This window comes from Phasianus colchicus, chromosome 7 (genome assembly GCF_987193195.1).
Source record: "Phasianus colchicus chromosome 7, bPhaCol1.hap1.1, whole genome shotgun sequence".
Taxonomy (NCBI): Eukaryota; Metazoa; Chordata; class Aves; order Galliformes; family Phasianidae; genus Phasianus; species Phasianus colchicus.
In genome coordinates, this window is record NC_143442.1 from 10,698,715 (window position 1) to 10,721,337 (window position 22,623).

At 39.2% G+C, this 22,623-nt stretch overlaps 1 protein-coding gene across 2 annotated transcripts in view; it reads left to right on the top strand.

Annotated features, from left to right (window-relative positions):
- Positions 1-22,623, top strand: part of HSPBAP1 (HSPB1 associated protein 1) — a 33,413-nt gene that overhangs the window by 4,257 nt on the left and 6,533 nt on the right. For both annotated transcript variants that reach the window (XM_031590640.2, XM_090143670.1), the window contains exons 2-5: positions 6,747-6,932; positions 12,658-12,842; positions 16,220-16,356; positions 19,447-19,618. In XM_031590640.2, the coding sequence (XP_031446500.2) occupies positions 6,747-6,932; positions 12,658-12,842; positions 16,220-16,356; positions 19,447-19,618 (680 nt within the window). The remainder of the gene's footprint in view (positions 1-6,746; positions 6,933-12,657; positions 12,843-16,219; positions 16,357-19,446; positions 19,619-22,623) is intronic.

A 22,623-nucleotide genomic window follows, 5' to 3' on the forward strand; every position in this document is an offset into this window, starting at 1 on the left:
CGTTAATGAAAAGTTAAGATCGAACGTTAAGTTACAAGAGCTCGGTGATTCAGATTTTGGTGAGCAGTGTTAGGTCACATCTATCCTTAGTCCTATGCTGTATTAGAGCAAGATTTTACATTCCTTGTGTGAACTCCAAGATTCAAAACAAAACACAGAAAAAAGTTCTTCAAAGACAATTTCCCCTTTGTTTCTGGTAACAAGTACATAACAAGTACATCCCCAGTGCGTTGTTGGATGAGAACCTTTAGAAAAGCAAATGGCAATGTATAAAGGTTTAGCTGACTTCTGCTTGCTTTAGCCATGCCAAAAGAAATAGTCTAAACTAATAGCCATGCTTTTGGCTTTATGTTCCTGTAATATTGGCAGTCCCAGAATCTCATACCTCGTTTGTGCACAATAGTAATTGTGCACTTAAGAAACTTTCTGGAGGTTCACATGGTGAATCTTCCCAGTTTCTTCCAATGTAATAATCTGTGCAATTCTAAAATATTTCTGTTAATCCTTCAAAGATATAATTTCAATTATAACTCAGTTCTAACTCTGAAGGACTCTAGTTGGGAATTAATCAGAACGTACACCCTACATTCATAATAATGAACAAAGTCCTGTATACTTCTGTCATACTCTTTTGTCACATTCTAAAGGCTCAGTTGCATTATTGACTACTTACAGGAAAAATATGTTTTTAGAATACTATTGACTATTATTGACTATTTACTGCAATAGCTTATGGGAAAATGCTATATTTTACATTTCATTTCTTTTGTTGCTTCCACTTTGAAGTTTTTGTCAATTGAGTTTGCAGTGCAGGACAACAATATACTCATACAGTTTTTGGCAGTGAATATTATGCAGTGTATTCATCAATTTAAGAGTAGTGCATTTGTATTTACTACTAACAAGGAATAGGAAAAGTAATAGAAATATGCTTTATTTACAATGTGAGCAGATTATTTTTTTCCTAGAAACATAGATGCTAGTTCTCTGATGCACTAGTTCCAACCATAATGTTATACTCAGTTTTGCATTAAATTTATCATGTTAGGAAGGTTGTGAAAAACATCTATGAGTGCCTGTGAAGTATTGGGAAGGAATAGGTGTGCTACCAATTTGCCCAGCAGCACGAGTGTGATTTCCATGCCAAACAGGCAGAAAGGTCGTTCTACAGTAGCCTGGCTTAAGAAAGAACTCCATCATGTTGGATAAACTCTTTTATATCCTGTTGGAAGGCTCTGGCTGAAGGCCATGGTCTTTTCCTTCAAAAGCAAATGAAATTCAATTTGTCTGACAAGTGCTGCAGTCTCATTATGCTTCCCTGTACTTTCAGCAATTTAGCCAATAAGATGTATACAAAGTTCATTGCAAATATATTTAATATCACTTATCTCAATTGTATGTCTTTTCATTTTCCTCATTTCGGGGGATGGGGAGGAGAAGGGGGAATTTGAAATGCTACAGATGAAGGCAGGAGTTACAAGGACAACAAGGGAGAGGAAGGCATTTCTCGTACTAAAGGAGGCCACGAGAAGTGAGGTCCATTCAGCACCTTGTTAAAGTTAAAACTACTTTCTAGAAGCGCAGTACAGCATGGGAGCAGAAGAAACAGGACAGAGGCTTTCTAGGAAGAGACCCAGGGGATATAGGAAGGAATTTCTTAAGTTCGTGCATGATCTTAGAGCAAGCAGTCCCTGCCAGTGTATTCAGTGTTCTGCCTCATACTCCACCCTAAGAAGTCTGGTAGCAATTCCCTTTTCTGTATCTTAAGGACAGTTTGTGGTTTGAGGGCATAGCCCATGCTCTTATGTTCATGTCTTGAGTCACATGGGCTTGCTGTAAGAAAAAATGATGCTGCAGCAGGACTGGAAGGTGTGTCCAAATACAGCTTCCTCTGCACTCCCAGAACTTTCCTGAGAAAGACAAGACTGATCTTTTATTTTGTTCCCCTTGTTCAGTGGAGAACAAGGAAGGGTGTGCTTCCTTCAGGCTACCAGAGGCTTTTGGTGCCTGTCTTACCAGTGCAGAAGGGTGTTTGACTGGTATGTCCTGATAGGCTCCATGTAACAGCTATCCTGCAGTAACCAAAATATCCATGCAAATCTAGTTTTGATGCCCCTGGGCTGAGCTATCTGTGCAGTGCTGCTATACCCAGAATCAAAAGTAATAGTGGACAGCAGTAAGTGGTCAGGAGGAAGTACCTAGATGTTTGTACGATATATCCTGAAAACTACTTGTTTCTACTTAGATGCATTGTTTGCCCAGATTAGTCTGATTATAGTGCAGAACGTTGCAATCACATGAAGATTTTTTTTCATTTACATCTTTAATGTACTGAGAAGTCATTAAGTCTGACCTCCAAACCAAGTCACTTCTCTTTGGTTTGGGGAATTTTGCTATCCCCCATTCCAGCTGTTGGATTTGTAAGACTACGGAAGTTAGATTTCTTGAGTGACATGACTGTTCTGCATTAACCCCTTCAAAATATCCTTTTTTTTTCTTTTAATTTGTTATACATTATACTTTTTTTTTTCTTTTAAAGACATAAGGATGATGAAAGACATAAGGATTTGAAAGAAAAAAAAAACAGAAATTGACAATGCTTATACCAAATGTGTTATCAGGATTGCACTTCCTCTTTTAGAAAATAATTTTAATACCTCTCAATTAAATCATGTATTTAAGCAGCAGGGTGTTTTGGCAGAAGCCAATTACCACTCACTAATGAACCCTCGTAGTTTGCTAAATTATTTTAAATGAATGAGAGTACATTCAGCTTTCTAACGATAGTACATTTAGCTTCTGAAACAACTTTGATCAAGTCCACTTTTCTTCAGACTGCCTGCTGTGCTAAACTCTTTATTCCCAAACCCCACTCAGTTAATCTGAAAAACTGTTAATCAGAAACATAAAATTAGTTTTCTTCTTAGAAACAGAAAGTCTACTGGGAAGTACTTAGCAAATTCGTCACTATTCTTTTACCTCCTCTCAGTGCTGAAATCTGGGCGAGTCTTCATATTTGACAACACTTCAGGTAAAGATGACTGGAGAGCTTTTTTTTTTTAATTGGAAGCTCTCTGTTTCACACTGTTACCTTTCCAAAGAACACCTACATGTTTCGCCAATTATTTGAGTTGTCACAGTTAGAAAACTAGGGTAAAACTTGGTTCAGGTTTTCAGTTCCTGGTTGGACATTATACATGCCTTGCATAAAGTCAAAACATTAGGCAAATTGTTCCTGCTCCCTTTGTAATGAAGCCACGTCATTTGTTGAGTGTGATGGAAAGAACTAATTTAACAGTATTCCTCTTCTCTTTTGGATCAGAGTACAGCTGAGAGAATGAAGACTCCAGCTGGGTTTTTTTTCTTTGCAAAAGAAATGTGCATTTCTGTCCTCACCTGCTAACGTCATGTCCCCCAACAATTTCATCTGTAATACTCAGGGTTTGCAAGGACATTTGGTTTCTTTGCTACACGTTTTATTTATACGCATTTTGCTTATACACATTGGTATCCAAAGTCAGTACCCTTATATATGCTATTAAATCTCTGCTTTTGCCTAGGAATCAGTTGCTATCAACTCCACTTAATATTGAGAAACAGGAATCCAACTTGTGAGGTCTTTGTGAAGCTAAGACAACAGAAGCAAAGGAAAAGATTATTATTATCATTTAAGATTACAAATGTTTCTGCTGATATCTCTTTCAAGAGATACCTATCTTCAGATCTTCTCTTTAATCTTTTACCACTCCTACAGTATAGAATTCTTTCAGAAATCTGTGTTGATTGTCAGCAGAGTTGTCCAAATTATCAAAATATCTATTTGATGTAGTATACAATATTTACTTTTTATTGTGTGCCTTTTCAGTGCCAGGCATTTAGATATTCATGACAAATATTATGGGGAAAGAATTATGCTTAACTGTCTGTAGTTCTCACCAAGGAATACATAAAACTGAATCAAGACACTTAAATATTCTTTCTACAAAATTGGCAAGAATCCCCATTTGTCTTTTCCAAAACAGTAATGTTTATTTATCTAATGCTTTAAATTTTCTAAAATATTTTGAATTCCAATGCTGATTATATGAGCAGTGTGTATTGAATGTGATTATTTTATGTATATCAGGAAAAGATACACACTGATTTAATCATGACTGTAGTACTGCTTGAAGATAGGAATGACTACCATTCTGAGGTGGACTTCTTGTGTTCATTCATTGTTTCTAACTTTTACAGGGAAATAGGTTTACAGCTGAGTCAAATGTTGTGACATGACATGATAAAAACCTCCAGCTAACATTCAGTATAGGAGAGACTGTTTAGTCAAGTTGTGTTATGGGTTTCTTTTCTATTTGGTGCTGATACAAACTCTCCCACTGTATATTAACTGTGGTTAAAACCACATCTTCTAAAAGTACAGTATGCCTGTGGAAATCACATTGGAAGGAAGCCACACAGAATGAACAGTTGGCTTCAGTGAGCCTTCCTGTTTCTCCCAGTAAAATTTCTGCTTCTACAGAGCACATCCCAATTACTGACAGAAGTTACAGGATCAACACAAAATTTTGCAGTATATCAGCTCTACAAAATTCTCCAAAACAAAGTGCTTCTGTGGATTTGTGTCCACATGTAGAAAGGACAGACATGCAGTGATAAACTTTGCCTAACCAGGAACGATTTCGTTTTAATAAGTTGGAAAGGCTGAAAGATACACAAGGCCAGACAGCTCCCACACCGTGAACCCCACCTGTGTACAGCACTATGATTGCACCACCTGAGGATGGAAGAGGTTGTACAAATCCCCATGGAAGCATTCAGATCTGGACTAAGCCTCACTTTTAGTCTTTGAGCAACATCACTGTGAAAAAACATGCTAAGTTTGCCCTCTTCCCATGCCTGGCCCCAGCTCTGTAGGGAGCCTACAGAGGCGAGGGGAATCAACTCTTCGAAAGGGTAGATAACAGCAGGACGAGGGGAAATGGTTTTATGTTGAGGGATGGGAGATTTAGGTTGGATGTCAGGGGGAAATTCGTTACAGAGAGAGTGGTGAGGTGCTGGAACAGGCTGCCCAGAGAGGTTGTGGATGCCCTGTCCCTGGAGGTGTTCAAGGCCAGATTGGATGGGGCCCTGGGCAGCCTGGTCTAGCATTAAGTGGGGAGGTTGGTGGGCCTGCATGTGGCAGGGGGGTTGGAGTTTCATGATCCTTGAGGTCCCTTCCAACCCTGGCCATTCTGTGATTCTTTGTGGCCACACCAACACATGCACTTGGGCTTGCTCGTAGGCCTTTAGCTGTCTCTGAAAACACTTCCAACCAAGCATGCTAACCTATCACTTGAAGACCTGCAAAGGCTCTTTCTGCAGGTGCTGAAGACTTTATGGCACAGCCTGCGGTCCCTTGCGACCTCCTTATGTCTTGCTTGTTAGAGGTGCTCTATGAGACCATGAGACTGAGGGCCAAGGGTTGGAGACATCTCTGTCAGATCTGCCCTTTTCTCATATGCCTCCAGAGATGGTGACTCAACCATCAGCCTGGGCAGCCCATTCCAAGGCCATTCTGAGAAGTCCTGTTATCCTGCCATTCACAATTCTGCTAGATACAATCCTGAATAACTCTCCCTAGTGCCTCTTGTTCCCAGTGGGTCTTTCCTGCTGGAAAAGATTGCTGGGTTGCCCATGTAGGACTTAGAAGCAAAGGGCAGAAATAGTGCCAGGTGGCAATGTAAATTTACTTGTTTTATATTTGTTTAACCCATTGCACATGCCAGACTGTAATTTGGCCCCTAAATAGAGTGAGCAAATTGGTTTGTTTTATGCAAGTCATGGGGAACCGGGTGTATTTAATCAGGATGTTAAATATTAGACATTATATGGGTACAAATTCTGGGTGAGTTAACTTTAATAGAGGTTAAAATAATGAATAGATTTTTTTTTTATGATCCAGATTTGTAGTCCACTGCTTCAGCTCTATGGAGCTGCAACATTATTTTTATTTTTAAACAGGTTTTCCTTCTCAATATGTCCCTAAAGGAAAGTTGTTCTGAAAGTGCTGAGTTTATTCAAGGTTGCTCACATTTCAGCCTGACAGTTTCAATGGGGCATATAAATCTCTGAACAACAAAGGACTAAATTGAAATCTCAAATTAACATATTTCTTGGATTGGCACAATTTTCTTTTTCTAAAATTGCATAGATGAAAAGAAATTTTAAAACACTTCAGAAATACCTGCTGCTTTTTGTTGCACTGCAATTTCTTGCTTTAAATTAAATGCATAGGAATCTGGCTTGTTACCTCTGACAATGCTCTACATTTCTTGGAAAGAATTCTGGACATAAAGATTGTTACTCATAAAATTTATGTTCTCTAAACTCTGGACATTATTCCTAAGTTTGTTTTTTATCGTAAACCTAATTGTAAACCATTTGACTTCAGTGCTTTACTGCCCAGATAAAAGTGGAAATTGTAAGCATATGCCTATTTTATTATTTATTTATTTTACGTTTTGAGTGCCAGTACACTGCTTTAAATTGAAATATAGTGTAGGAATATTCTTCCAGTATTTGCCCTAGAAATGTTACATAGACGTTTTTGCAAATGCAATACGTGAAAAAATCAACTATAAAAGATTATGTATTAGTTCGTAATGATTCCCATGCTGTGGGAGATAATAAGTAACACATCATGTATCATAAATCATTTATCTACAGCTGTGGTTGTGATTGGTTGTATTTTTTTTCCCCTTTCATAGGTGAAGATGTCAAACCATTTACTCCTGAGAAAGCCAGGGAAATTGTGATGTCACTGCAGCAACCTGCAGTCTTCTGTAACATGGTTGGTGACTGGCCAGCCCTGCACTGGGATGTGAAACACCTTTCTGCGATGCTGGATGGAAAGACAATACAGTTTAGGATAGGACTGAAGACAATGGATTTAGGTGAGACTTGTGAAACATTTTCTTTTTTTCAAATTCTCTGCCTCTCTGTTCTCACTGTTCACTCTCTAATGTATTACTTTTCATCACAGTTTTTGATTTTTAGTCAGTAGGTTTGGCCAACACTGGAACTCTCCTTTCTTGTGTGTTTATTTGTAGAGGGAAATCTGATGGATAACACTAACATACAAGAATCAACAGTCTCAATTTCTTTTCCTTGCTGTGTAGAATGTGTGTTTGGTCTTGTTCTTTTCTGTGATTTAGATGTTCAGACAGACTGAATTTCTACATACACAAACTTTGTGCATTAAAAAATTAGATGACTAAACAGCCTTTTTGTTCACCCATAAAATGTAGATATAATACCTTCCTACCTTCCTACTAAAAGCTTGATAAGACTCGGATAGCTTTTGGTGCTTTTAAGATCCTGTGATAGAAAATGTTATAGAAGTACAAATAAAGTCATCTGATGGCAGTATAACAACTACAGCTCTAAACCTTCATAGAAACATAGAATCACAAGGTTCAGATTCACTTAAGGATATATAAGCATGCCAGAACAGAGAGGCCAGTTTTACAGTTGATTTTAAATACTACAACTACTATCTTTGTAGCTATACAATAATAGTCATAATGTATCCATGGACAGAATGAGTTCCAGACCAGGCTGGGAAGATACAAGAACCCCAAATTGCAATCAGACAGCCACTTCAGAGGTTATTCAGTGCTCTTTATATCCTTAGCCCTCCCAACCACAGGCCAAAATACAGTTTGTCCCCTGCTTTCTCCCTTTCCCATAAAATATCTTCTTTCTCTTCGATCTCTTTGGTTTTTTTCCCTAGGCCAATCAACCCCCATTTTTAAAAAAATGTTCAGTGTAAGTCAAGTTTTTTCTACACCCCTTCTAGCTATTATCTATTACTGTTCTAACCTTCTTCAGTTGGACCACTGTTTTCCTGGAGCTTAGGGACTGCACAGAGACTCCAGAAGAGGTTCTGCCAGTTCCTATGGAAGTAGTTGGATTACATCATATTATATTACAACACCGTGAAATTTGCTTTCTTCACATCATGATGGTAATAATATTTCATGTTCAATTTTTGCAAGAGAAGTGATGAAACAGAAAGAAGTGTTAGGGCAGAAATGCTTAGCATTTTAGGATTTCAAAGCATGTTACCAGCTTGGATTAATGATCCCTGTATCATCCCTTGGGGAAGCAAGTGTTATTTATCCACATCCTATAGACAAGAGGGCTGAGTTGTAGAATTAATATGTTGGTACAAGTCTCCATCAGTGTGACCGTACTTCAGAGAGGTATCAGCCAGTTCTTGCACAAAACCTTAGAGGCACTCACCAGTTTCCAGTAGCGAAGAAGATAAAGGTTGCATATATGTGACTTTTTCCTTGACACCTTATTAATGTACCTGAGTTCCAATATGCAGAGCTCACTAGCACAGGTAAAAGGATAGTTTAGGTCGTAGTCTGCATCTATTAGTAGGCATTTTTGAGTGACAGATGAGTGTTCCAACTGGGAAAGCTTCTGATGAGATTCATGGAGTCGTGGGTAAGTGACGGACTGTTGGTACCAACTTAGTGGCTAAAACTCATCACTTAAGAATAACATAGCCACTAAGGATATGGCTTACATTTGGAGTTGTATCTTGAAACTGCATCTATCTGTATTTTACATTTTCCTAAGGACATCAATTCGTAGTCAACAATCAGTTTGTCTCCAGGAACCTCCATTATTTGTTAATGTGAGCTAGAAGTGTCTTCAGGAAGATGGGTAATGCTGTCAGGAATTATACTGTAACTGGATGCAACTTGAGTTGCTATAAAAGATTTGCATTGTAAGGTTATGTTAGTGAAACCATTAGCCAAACTATCTCAGAGTCTGAAATAATGTAATACATTTCATGTCATTTGGAAAATACTTGATCTCACTCTTGTGTAACAGTTTTTCAATGAGGGCCTTTCTTTCTTATATTTGCTCTAACTTTTGCAGATGAAACAGAGGCAGTGGCATGGTTAGATAAAGCAACAGCAGAATACAAATCAGATTACATTGAATATTATATTGAATATACTCTGAATATTCCTTCTATGTTAACACTAAATTAATTGACTTTAGGCTAGAATAGACTTAAGATAGTTGGCACCACACCTGGCACTCAATTGGAAACATGCAGAAGAAACTTTTCTTCTACATTAATGCATTTTCATGTCACTAAAATGACTGCTTCAGAGTTTCTGAAATTATTAGGTTCATCTGGAAAATCCTAAATAATTTGAAACTTCTTCCTATGACAATTTCTCATCTTTCTTTGGTAACACATCTGCAACTTGCTGGGGGAATCCTGAGCCGAAGGTTCCTCTATATAACAAAGTGAGAACTGAAAATATTGCAACTTAGTGAGAGCTGTTTGGATTCTGTATTTGCTTTTCTTGCTGATTTGGAACTTCATCAGGCACACAGATGAAGAAGGTGTTTTTGGCAGATGAAACATGGAAAACATGGGAGCTAGCAGTATGTGTGAATTGTTTGCTTGAATTATTTATACGCACCTAAGTGTAGGTGTTTGATAGTATTCTGTCTGATTACACAAGTTAAACAGAATGTGTCTGTTAGAGGAAAAAAATGCAATCAGAACCTTAAAAATTGACAGAGATAAGATACCTCTACAGAGAATACCAGCATTCATTTCAAGATCAATAAAGGTGCAATTAATCAAGAAATCTGTACCTATTTAATTCCAGTCAGGCTAAAATATTTATTTTTCTGAGTCAAGCTAACCAGGTGAGCAGCAGCTATTGAAGTTGAGTTTCTGTCAGAGAAAATGCAGCAGTATAGCTCGTCTATCTGATGGCTACCTGGAAAATACCAACATCTACAAAGGAAGAAGAAAAGCTTCCTCAAATGGGGCTTTTTTTTCTACAGACTTCTAATTTTGACCATTTATCTGGTTGCATATTGAAACGAATAAACAAAGCATTTACTATGAAGAAGCTGGAGAGAGCAAGAGACTGTCATGCTGATCAGCTATGAGTCATGAGATCTGTGGAGGAATTTTTTTCTTGGAGATGCTGTTGTGGAGCTGATCCTGTCAGATACACAGTTGGATAGGAAAGAGCTTAGACAACCTGCACAAGGAGATTCACCACCAAGGACACTAGAAGAATTCAGACCTGAGAGGTTTGATACAGGGAAGGTGGCTACAGACTTCATTGCTGAATAGAAAGCTGTGAGGATAGTACAAATACAGTAGGCTGAATAAATACCATGTGAAGCTGGGGTTAGATGTGGCTGGTTCAGTCTTTTGGTTTATGAGTGTGCCTGTGCTTTGTCATAATGTTAAATTGTTACTCTTGGCTTGGATTATTCGATTAAATAATTTTAATTCTGCAGCAGCTGTGAATGAATATTTGGTTTTCTTTTAAGCTTAAAGAAACAGAGGAGACATTCCACTTTCATTTTTACTATAGCTTTAGGATATTTTCTAAGGCTATTACCTTTTCTCATACATTTTCCTTGATGTACTCTGCAAATAGTTTCTCTGAGTAGAAAACAACGTGACATCTGTCAGGACCAGACCTTAACTCAGGAGGAGCTGCTGTTGTGCACAAAGCACTCCGCTCCTCCCCTTCCTCCCTCATGCCTGCAGATGTTGTAGTCATAGAATCACAGGGTGGTTTGTGTTGGAAGGAACCATAAAAACCACCTCATTCCAACCCCCACGTGTTCCAGTGCCTCACTACCCTCATAGAATTTCTTCTTTATATCTAATCTAAATCTGCCCTCTTTCACTTTAAAGCCTCGTCCTCTCCCTCTCCAGCTTTCCTATAGGCCTATTTTAGGTAGTGGAAGGCCACAATGCATTCTCCCCAGAGCCCCTGCTCCCTCAGCCTGTCTTCATAGGAGAGGTGCTCCAACGCTCTGATCACCCTTGTGGCACTCCTCTGGACCTGCTCTGTATCCTTCTTGTGCTGGGAGCCTCAGGCCTGAACACAGTTCTCCTGATGGGATCTTTCAAAGGCAGAGTAGAAGGGGAATATTTATTTTTCCATAAGCACCCACACCTCAGTATTGAACTAGCTATAAATTAAACGAAGAACATTGCCTTGAAAAGACTGTATCCTGGAAGATAATATTGCCATTCACAGTTGGATTTTTTGAAATAAAGCTTGGAGTGAAATACATTGGAAGCTAGAAAGAGCATATTTCTTGCTTTTAAAATACTTGCTCCTGAGTTATCTAGGAAAATAGGCAGTGTCTTGAGCACTCTTTGTTCTCATCAAAATAATACAGATATTGAGCCACCTTCAATAGTGCTTGTATCTTTTATCTAATTTTTCCATCAGAACGTCTTTTAGTAAAATGATGTGCATTGCATTAATGACTCGATATCAGGAGACAGCATTGAACTGCAACATGGAGACAGAATCAGATACAGGGTTTTTTGGTTATTGCAGGCGATTTGTGTGTCTTGCATGCAGTTCTTAGGTTAGGAAGCCCTTATACTGCAGAGACCTAGGTGACGTATTGCTGAATAGTGGGGCTTATCTGGTATTTTTTAGTTAATGAATTTGATAGCAAGGGGAAAGAAAACTACTACCTAGGCTACTACAATGGAAAATGACAAAATGATGGTGATAAGGGTTTGCAAAAGCTGTTTTCCCACCCAAAAGGGGTAAGAACAAATGTACGAGACTGTATGGGAATGGCTGTGATAACAAAATGAGAGCAGTAAAGAACTAAGAGCTGCTGCTGCTGCGCGACAGTGAAAGGATCCCATTTTTGAAAAGCTCTATGCAAGTTACACAAGGTTAAACTGCAGCTCTGTCATTGTCATTCACACAGACTGCAGTAATTTTTATCCTCCATAGTGGTTATAGTACAGTAATTTTGTAGTTTTTTAAAATGTTGGATAAGTCTCTTTGAAGCTGGCACAATTAGCAGCTGTGGGAAATGAAGATCTCAGATAACCAGAAGGAAAGCCTGCTGTGATGGAGGTTATCTTGTAGGTCTCCCAAGTGACCTGACCATGAGCTGGAAGGCTGTATCAAGCAGCATGACCAAAGCACAACGGGAGCAAAATACTGCTGGTAATGCTGTTCTTTTGTCTGGCAAGGAACACCACATGATCATTTCTTCTGTTCCAAATGAAAAATAGATACACACGGCATTTTAAATGAATCACTGACATGCATGTGGCTCCACACTTTGCTTCCTATGCATTGATGTGCTGATTTAGTCATGCTTTGAGTGGGAAAGGTAAAAATGAACAAGTCTAGCTACAAAAATCCATGGAGACAAAAGAAGGGGTACATTATGCACTGCGATCTGCACTTATGTATGCATTTGCAGCTCACATTTAAAAAGGGAGACCATGCAAAGGACGGAGTCTAAGATGTTTAGGAGTTGTGGATGTATTATTGAGCTTAATGGTGCCTTGCACAGTAACCATTGGTGTGCTTTTACCTCACAGCAAGTTCAAGATAACAGTTTAAGTGAACTTCTCTGGTTCACTTAAACCTTAATGAAAAACCAATAATCTCAGACACTAATTATGAGTTAGGTGATGAGAACCATTTTATTGATCAGAGTCAAGCCACCTATTCCTGCTTTGTATGTCATGTTACATTTACCCAGGGCCAACAGAGAAACTACTTACTATTTTGACTGGTTTTGAATTCATTGCAGTGTTTGGTTTTTCTTTTGTCATTCTAGTTCCTCAGTTTGAAACCAGCTGTAGCTATGTGAAGGCTACTCTTGAAGAGTTTTTGGCCTGGAGTAGCGGACAGCCTTCTTGTCTCTCTGGACCATTCAGTTGTTTCAAGCACTCCAAATATTGGGCTTATGCTGACTACAAATACATTGCTAGGATATTTGAAGACAAGGAGGAAGTTTTCCAGGTAAAGCATTCATATTAACTCCTACTACCTTTTTCACTGCAAATTATCTAGCATAGCTTCCGAAACCTCTACTGCAATTCCCTCTATTTATATTTAAATAGTAAAGCTATTGGCTTTCAGGCTAGTACCACAAGGCTGCCAGCCAAAATTCTCTGTCTCTCTGTAAGCTTGAGACCAATACCAGATCTAACAAAACCAGCTGTCAGATTGGCACCACTCCTCATTTAGCTCTCCACAGTTCTGTGACTGGAGGGAGGACTTCCAGAGCAGGCTCAGAGAGCACTGAGTCACGTGCATGGGTGATGGCTTGATGGTTGGACTAGATGATCTTAGTCATCTCTTCCAACCTTAATGATTCTATGATAATCTATACTTGTTTCCAAATGCAGGTATTAGGACACCTAACTGGTATATTTTCTTTCACTTTTTTGGTGGCTATCTGCTATTTCAGTGTGTTGGCTCATCTACATTCCATCAACTACTGCTTGCAAGAGGGCAAAATTAAGGATAGCTATACAAATGGTGTATTTTATCAAAAGATATGAAGAAAGAATAGTAATTGAAGCCTTATTCATTTCTACGCTTATAGTCATGAAGATGGAATCGTAATTTTCAGCAAATATTGTATTATTGGGACAGTGGGGAGTGCAAATTGATAAGCTCTTTCAATTAATTATTTCCTCAGAAAGCATTTCCCATGCTTCTTATATGTATTTTATTCTTTTATACCAGCAAAATTGGTACTTTTCAGTGCTCGATCTTTTTTTCACAGTCTCATTTCCCTTCATTATGTGGTTGGAACATAATGTTTGGGGAAGCACTTTTCCTATCCTTCCTGAATCATACTGAACACGTGACTGATACCAGATCTTATTCTCCAAGATTATTTTGAAGCTTCTGGGATGTTTCAGGATTCTCCAAATTTGAGTCTCAAATTTGTCTGTGGTTCTTCCTTGGCCTTGACTTTCTGCCTGAATAGACAGTATTTTGCTGTGTTTTATGGGACAAAGCTCTGAGGATACCTGCAGCTCAGAAGACCTGGACAGCCTGCTGCTTCATTTGGTCAATAAAACAACACTGGAAGGAAACAACCACTTTCCTCCTTCCTTCTTCCCCTTCAAGTACAAAATCAAGTCTCCAGGAATTGCATTTCTGTGCAGGTATCACACCACACCCTCATCACCTGACCTATAGCAAGCAACAGATTGTACTGTTATTTTAGAATAGACAGACGTAATGGTTATGCCATGGATTTTTTTAAAAGCAGAATCTGGGAAGGAAAAAAATCGATGGTGTTATGCAAGCAAATATGGTGTGTGTCATCTGCCAATTTCACAGGCATGGGAGTGAAATACATCAGTCAGTTCCAGACTCATGGATTTTGAAACACCGCTACACAATTTATACCAGCCAAAAGAAGTCTTTGTAGAAATTCTCTTGCGTGAATTTGATGATAACCCCTTTCTTCATTTTAGATTTTATTTAGATTTACGTAAGGTGACTTGAAGGGGAAAAGAAGGCCAAATGTGCTGTTATTTATAGTGATTAATAGGGCCATTTAGAAGTTGTTTGAAATTTAGATTGCGCTGTTTATCATTTACAGTTGTGTGGGCTAAGGTAATGATTCCATTATTCTAATCTATGAGCAGTATCTAGCATCTTACATTTTTTGTTCAGTTGATATTTCATTACAGAGTTTGAGATATAAATCAGAAGCGAGATATATGCATGAAGTTTAAATAGAAATGAGACCTTTTAAAGTGACATACGGGTACAGATTAACTTCATTATAAGCAGCAAATGAAATAAATATAATTCACGAGTAATGTGCCATCTGTTACGGTTGGAACACCTTTTAGCACATTTCTTCTGGCTGTGGCTTTTTATTGTAGAAAAGGAGCCCACTGTGACGAGATTTCAGAAATCCTACCAGTTCCTTTTCAGCTCGTTGGTTAAAAACTATTTTACCCATAATGGCTTCAACTGTTTACTACAGCTGAGGCATTTTCAGAAAGTTCTTCTAAGTCAAATATTGATTACGTGTGCTTTCTTTCCACTTAAATTGTGACAAAATACAAAAACTATTTAGGTGTGAGATTAAAGTGTAGAGACGGTATTACGCTTAACTTTATCACTGAAATACTCGTATTGGATTTTAAATTTTATGGCTGCTGAAATCTATAGGAGCAACTTTTTCTGTTTGATTTTTTGCCGCTTTTGACAAATGTTTATGTTAGACTTCTGCATTTTTTTTCAAACGATATCTTTAAAATCAATAGGTCTGAAATTCAAGATCTTGAGCAACACCAAATTTCTGGGAAGGCTATCACTCGTTTTCCTAATAGAGTCACAGTCAAGTTATCATTATAGTCATGTCTAGCTGTAGATTTCCTTGTCCATAGGTCTTAATGAGGGATGGTCATCTACCTGTCTGCAATCATCTGGCCTACATACTTAAATTAGGAGGCCGGACTCCTATTTTCTGTTTAGAGACAGTGGGAAAAGAGAGGCTTCTCCAAGCGGTGACAGAGAGTGCTTTGACAAGAGCAAGAACCAAGCTTGAAGTGGGTTCCTAAAGTTAGATGGGATGAATGATCATGAAAGTGCTTTTCTAAAACAGAACAAATATCACTGCCTTCCTTTTCAAGATGGAAAACCTAAAGCTCAGAGATGAAGTGATTTGCCTGAAACCAGGAAGCCAGGAAGTGAATCTCCTGGCTGCCTCCGCAGCTGCAAAGGCAAAAGAAGAATACATCCATTAAATGCTAAAGAACTTATAAAAACCAGCTTGCCACTGGGGAACTGATAGGATAAAGTCCATGTTTCCAAAATACGTGGAGAAAGCTGACGCAGGAACAGAGAAACAGAAAGCTGGTGTGCTGTCTGGATTATCAAGTTGTATTGAAAAAGGAATGGAGGTTTTTCCTTCCTTTCTTCCTATTCCTAAGTGCCAAATACAAGGATTTTTCAGACAACAGTTCTGAGCCTGGGTGGTTAACATAGAGAATAGGAAAAAAAAAGCATCTTTGAAAAGGTAAAGAAGCCATGTGTGGCCACAGAGTAGGTAGGCAGTCCTTCTATAGAAGAAACAGATAATTCGAGTTATGAAAGGCCAGGATGAGAAATGGAGACAAAGATTTGGGAGGCTGCACAGGGGAAAAAAAAAAAAGAAGAAAATCAACGGACATGCTCCTGGAGAGGAGGATTTTGGAGGAAGGGGCACAGGCTGTGCATGCAGGAACCCCTGCTGAGGAGTAACAACTGAAGTAGTCAGAGGGGAACTGAGAGGTGGAGGGAAAGCACAGGAGAATGAGATAACTGAGTGGAGGATGTGAATCTGTGTAAAGCTTACATAAATATCCTTTTAATTGCTGCAGGATGTAAGGTGGTCTGACTTTGGTTTTCCTGGAAGAGGTGGACAAGAGAGCACACTGTGGATTGGTTCGGAAGGAGCAAACACTCCCTGCCACTTGGACTCATACGGCTGCAATTTAGTGCTGCAGATACAAGGAAGGTAACAAATAGATGCACATAGAGCAAATACCAGAAGAAAGATTGTGCTATGAAGTTAGCTTTTTACTCAAGTATTAGTTTTAGAACCTGACCATTTTAATTTTCTGAGTAACTGAAAAGCATCAGAACTTTTTTTTGTTTTGTAGGAAATGGCAGAATTTGGGGGTTTGGAGTTTGACTGGGGCGTGAAGGCAAGATATATTTTCTTCAGTTAGATGAAATTCCATCCCAGTCTGTATGCTACCCAGTACTGAACATTTTAATCTTCCTGGTAGTTATGAATTCAGGAAGCTGGAATCAGGAGATAAAGAGTTAAAAAGAAAGAGTTAAAAAGCCCACAAAAATGGAAACAAACTGCTTTAGACTTTACAACATTTCTCTGTGCAAGAGCTTCTAACAGGCTGCTACAGTTAATTTGAAGGGGGAACATCAGCCAGCGGTGAACAAAGTTAAAAGGGACATTTAAGGCTCCAAAGTCATTATGGGGACATGTGGCTTTGTTTCTATTTCTTTCTGCCTGTTTGCCCACTGTCTTTTTTATTCACTGTTTTTTCTGCTGTCCTTGCAGATTGTCCTCAAGTCTTTTTTTCAATCTATTATTACTGGAGTAATTCTATAGTAACAAAGTTGCATGCGTTTTTTTAGGTGTGATTTAGTTTATAGTGGAAGGAAAAAATTGCCAGTGGGAATTTAATGTGATTAATTGCCCTGACATGTTTTATAAAACAATTAAGTCACAGCTGCCGTGTGATTAAGGTGCAGGACCAGCAGGCAGGCATCCTGCCTTCTTTTCTGGGTGCTGGCACTCACTGGCATTAAGGCCTGAGGCAAATGAATGTGTCATCATCTTATCTGTAAGCAGGGTAATTCTCTTTAGCTCTCAAACCAGCTTTCACTCGTGTATGTAAAGAACCTTCAGGTCCTTAGTTGAATGTGCAGCAGAGACACTCTGGAAGCCCCTCGGCACTGCTCTTATTGCTGCAGCCAGCCCCCAGGACTTCTTGTGGCATCAGTAAGTGTTATGCGTTGAAGTCCAGACACTGAGATGTATATAGGACCCAGAATTCTCAATGAAAACAGTGAGATTTACATGCCAAAATATATCCTAAGGATCAACATAAATACTGGGTGTACTATAGCAATCTAGACCCAGTTCCTGCCCCTTTGATCTCTACCTTCAGGTGGTGAACTCCAGCCAGAGTTCTAGCATCACACTGCTGTTTTGCCTTCCTTACCAGGGTGTTCCCACCCCCTCCTTGTTTCTTTCAGGGACAGGAAAATCCTGCAGCCTTTGCATGGCCTGAAAAGACAAAAGTTGTTTTCCTCTTCATAGCAAAGCCTATAAATAGATGGCAAACTTCAACAAGCGTGTGAATCCCGCACTTCTCCAGAGCAGAAAGAATCACTTTTGAGACTCACAAACAAGACAGGATTTGTAACAGAAAATAAGCTTATGCTGAACTTAAATAGATTTGGCTTTGCAGGAAAGCCAGGGACCACTCCTTAGCCCTTTGTTGCTATCTTGAATTTCCTCCTTGCATCCCTTGGGCTTCTTAATTTGTTGCTTCATGATATTGCTTTTTCATGAGCCTGCAGAATTAACCCGTGAGCCTCCCAATCTCCTCTCTGCCCCTTTGAAGGATCTAGCAGGGCTCAGGTTTCAGATGAATTAGTGTGTGTTTGCACCCAGCAAACCAAGAAATGTCAGCAGCTCATGACACTCCATTTGTGCCAATCTCTGCAGTTCTGGCTACCATGCTGCTCCCCTCTCCTTGTGCCATTTGACTGCCTTTCTCCCATTTTCAGATGTATGACTTAGAACTGACAGCAAAGGGCAGTATGCAAAGAGCAGAAATGAGCACCATAGAAAGGGACAAAAAGAAAAGATCTAGCCAGTGGTTGAAACAGAGGACAGCTGTGCACATTGTCCAGATGTGCTGCAAAGTCTCTTCCTTTTCCATTGCTTAGTGCAAGTGTCACTGCTGCACTGAGTTGTCTGGCACTTTTAAACATAGTAAGTTTTCCCTTTGTGTATTCCATTCTGGTTATATCAACCAACTGAGGTACAACCACCTAAAATTCCTTTTGCTAAATAAAGTGGAGCTGCTAAGACATTTATTTTATAGTACTCAAAACTGGCACCACCAGTTCTGGCATATCTTTTTTTTTCTCTGTGATTTTTCTCTGTGATCTGGTCTATGTAAATGACGTGGAGATGTCATTTTAGCTCCTGGAGATAAGGAGATCTATCCCTGCTCTACTTGGCTCTGCACTGCAGTGTGTTGACCAGTGCACAGAAAACCACCTGGAAGACAAGTGCCAGTGTGCGCAGAACGACCCTGTCCTGCTTGACCTGGTCATTTGGTCATGGTAGGGAGGTCTTAACACGGCCCAAACAAAAGCCACGTTTTCAGCACATGGTACTGATAATACACACATGCAAAAACCCAGTAAATGGATATTTGAGGATGCTGAGACCTATGGCTGTTTCTAGTTTTATTTTTGCCATTGCCACATCTGTGACATAGGGAGCTTCAAGGAGAGTTTTACTATGAATGAGGGTTTTGTGACTGTAGCCAAAATAAGGACTGTACAAGCTGACAAGAAACAGAAGAATACATCCATACTCCTTTACTGCTGCCATTGTAAACAGCAGTGCTCTCCTTTTACAACAAACATGGCAACAACAGCTATTCATTCAGTGAATGAAGGTATGTTGTCTCTAATGAAATTATTTTTCCTGATTTGTAAGGCAATATTTAATGCTCTCTGAGCACCTGTAAATGCTGCCTGTTGCTCTTTAGAAGGGAATAAGCAGGAACCAGATGGGAGAGCTTTTTTGTAAATTTTATCTGCTTTTTAAAAATAATTGGTGAGAAGCTGTAAATCTTTTCAGTTGAAAAATTAAAAAGTGAAATACTTCAAAAACACTTTTAGTGGAGAGCCTATAAGCACTGCCTGTGTTCTCGCTGCGTAGGAGATTCACACAACAAGGCAGATTTATGTTTTATTGAAAACCTTGCTACTGCCCTTAGTTCTTTGCCATAGCTGACAGGCACTGAATACATTTCCATCTTTTTTCTGTTTTCAGGAAAAGATGGCACCTCTTCCCACCTGGTGACACCAGCTTCCTTTATCCCACCAGGATCCCTTATGAGGAGTCCAGCATATTCAGCAAAGTCAATGTTGCCAACCCTGATCTGAAATGCTTTCCTGAGTTTAGGAACACAACAGCCCATGTGGTTACACTCAGTCCAGGACAGGTACCATTTCTATATGGACTTCAGTCATTCACTAGGATTTTTAAAGTAATTAAACTGGCTAACTAAAGGCTGGGAAATCTCAGATTTCCTCCCCCGCCATTCTGTGCTCAGCTTTGATACGCACTTCTCTCAGCATGGCAAGTTTCTTTGCTCACAGCAACTTTACAGGGGTTTTTGTGCAAAACCCACAAACATTTGGAAAGTTAGTTCAGTAGACTGCCCTATTCCATTACAATTCTTACAATCACCTTCAATTTTTGTAAATTTTTTCTTCAACGATACTCTAACTCATCTACTCTGAAATCAATACATTGTATAAAATGCTTTTGATTAATGAGTATGGAGAGCCAGTTAAGGAACTCACAATTGATACCTGAGAATAACCTTCACCAGGGAACACTGGCCCAACTTGTTGCTTTAATAGTAGAGCATTATAATGATGATACTTGCATTTAAAGCACACACCATCCAGAGGTTTTATGATGCTTTACAAGGATGTGAGGGTATTACTAACCCTGTTTTACTGAGAAGGTTCAGTTACAGTGTCTGACTTTGAGTCACACGCAGTCAGCAATATGAGAGGAGGACTCAGGACTTGTAATTCCTAGTCTCACGCTGTAGCTACCATCCTCCTTTATTTAATGAGCATAGTCTGTATTTAGAGTGAATTACCCTTTTCTTTTGTTCAGCAGTACACATCCTTGTAAAGCACTCCAGTGCATCTAAAACAGCCAAGCTTTTTGAAAGGAATTTTGCAGTCTGCATTGCTCCTAGCATCTTTTCACCATACTCCTGCCAGATGTTGTCATCTCTTCTGACTCACCAGCTCAACTCCTTGTGTGAGCATTCCCTCATCCCTAGCTGGCAAACCCAGCTGCCTTCAGCACTTGGAAGAATGGATTTTCACTAATCCAGATAACTTTGACCTGACAGACACTCCTGTGAGCTAGGAGGTGGCCAACAGGATAGTTGTTCCAGTGAGAGGACATTGTCTATTACCTGGTAACAATATGTTCTGCTGCTGGTACAGTTGCAAGTGGAAGGGAGTCTGTAACAAGCTTGCACTGTTCACACTACAACTTTTAGTCATGCTCCTGAAGCAAAATGATTACTTTAACTAAGTGCAGATGGTAACACTAATAGCATTTGATAATTTAAAGCACAAAGGACACATTTTTACTATTGATAAAACCACCACATCCATTCAGTATTGCATTGTCCATGATCCTCAATATTATTTCAACATAAAATTTCCTTTAGAATGATCAAGTACAGTAGTGAACCTTTAATGTGATCTTAATTTTAATTAGGCTTAAAGCAATCAAAAATAAATCTTGCTAGGAATGAAGATCTCGAGCCAGCCCAGTAATACAGATTCTCTGTATTGCCACAAAGGAGGAGATGCTGTTTGGATTTCTGGGGAGAAAGTAAGGTGGGCAGTGACAGAGCAGTGAGGTATCACCATCATGCATTCTGACAGTGCCTTTTGGATGATGCTATGACCTCATCCAGCAGCTTATGGGGACTGCTGCTGTTCAGTGAAAGGATTGACCTAAAAGAACTCTTTCGTTAAGAAGCAAGAGAATCCAAAATAATAGCAATCTTGATTCAAGCTTTACAGTTGGTTTCACATCAATAAAGTTACTTTAAAATTTGTGCTTTATTATTTATCAGCTTTATTTTGTGGTAGTTTATAGCATCTCCACTCCTTCCCAGACAGTATGCAGAACATTTTGGATTAGATACTGTAACAACATAGGCTTGAAAAAAATAAAGACAAAGGTGTTCTTAGCTATTCAGGAGAGCAGCTCCATGTAGGGGGATTGCAGCTTTGAATGCCAAAAACTTCATGTGTCTAATGCCACCTTCTGGTCGTTTTTTGCTACAAGCCATTTTTCTGCATCCATTTAAGACTTTAAAGCAGAATTCCTTTGTATAACATTGTACCAATGCACAGTGTGTACTTCGATTGCATCCTCTGTGCCTTTTCACTACTTTCACTGTACCATTCAGCTTACAAGTTTAAGTAGCCAGCTGTGACTTTAGCTTTTATAAGGGTTCATTCTCTTCTCATTGTGGCTGTGGGATGAACTTCCACAGTGGTATTAATGCAACTTCTGGTTGTACGTTAAAGATTATTCTCAATACAAATGATGATAGTATTTAGATAATTTATTTAAATAGGCAGCTGAGCAGTTCTGGAGCTGGCAGCTGTACATGACCACATCCACAAAGTTACAAGCTCAAGTGCACCTCTTGTAAATATCTGGACATGGTTACCTATCATTGTAAGCACAGAGACTGGATGAAATTATACTTAGACTAATAAGTTTTCCCCCAAAGCATTGCTGTTTTAATAGATAAGTTGCACAATAGCTCTAGGATGCAGAAACCACTAACAAGGTTTGGATCCACAGCTACAGCCATCTCTAAGTTTCCACGAACAGCAGCACAGTGTTCCTGCTGCAGCCTCACACCAGGAGATCCTGCTCAGCAGCCAGAGTGCACAGCAGTGTCAGCACACCTCTGACTTCCCATCAGTCCCAGGCAAACACAAATCTTCATGAGGTCCTACACATTTTGTGGTGGTTGTGTTTCATTGCCATATTTGCAAATGGCTCTGTGATTTGTTTCCCAGTCCCTCATCTTTTTCCTCCCATCACACACACGCACTCTTTGATGCTCCCTTTTCTTTGGCATTTACCCAAATATCTTATTTTAATGAGCAGGAATTTCTTGGCATAATATTTTACTTCAGGGATGCACTTTTTTTTTTTTGAAGCAATTCCACCTTTGCCCTACCTTTGCACTGTATCAAGTTAATCACATCCATTGAGAATTTAAACCTGTTCTGTTCTGTGTGCTGTACAAGTCTGCAGTATTGCTGCACTTACTCTCTCAACTGCTCTTTTTATTTTTTTCCTCCTCTTAGAGTCTAGAATCTCATTTTTATCTTTCCTGATATTTCTGTCCCACTTTAGCCTCATCTGCTATATTTGCCTATT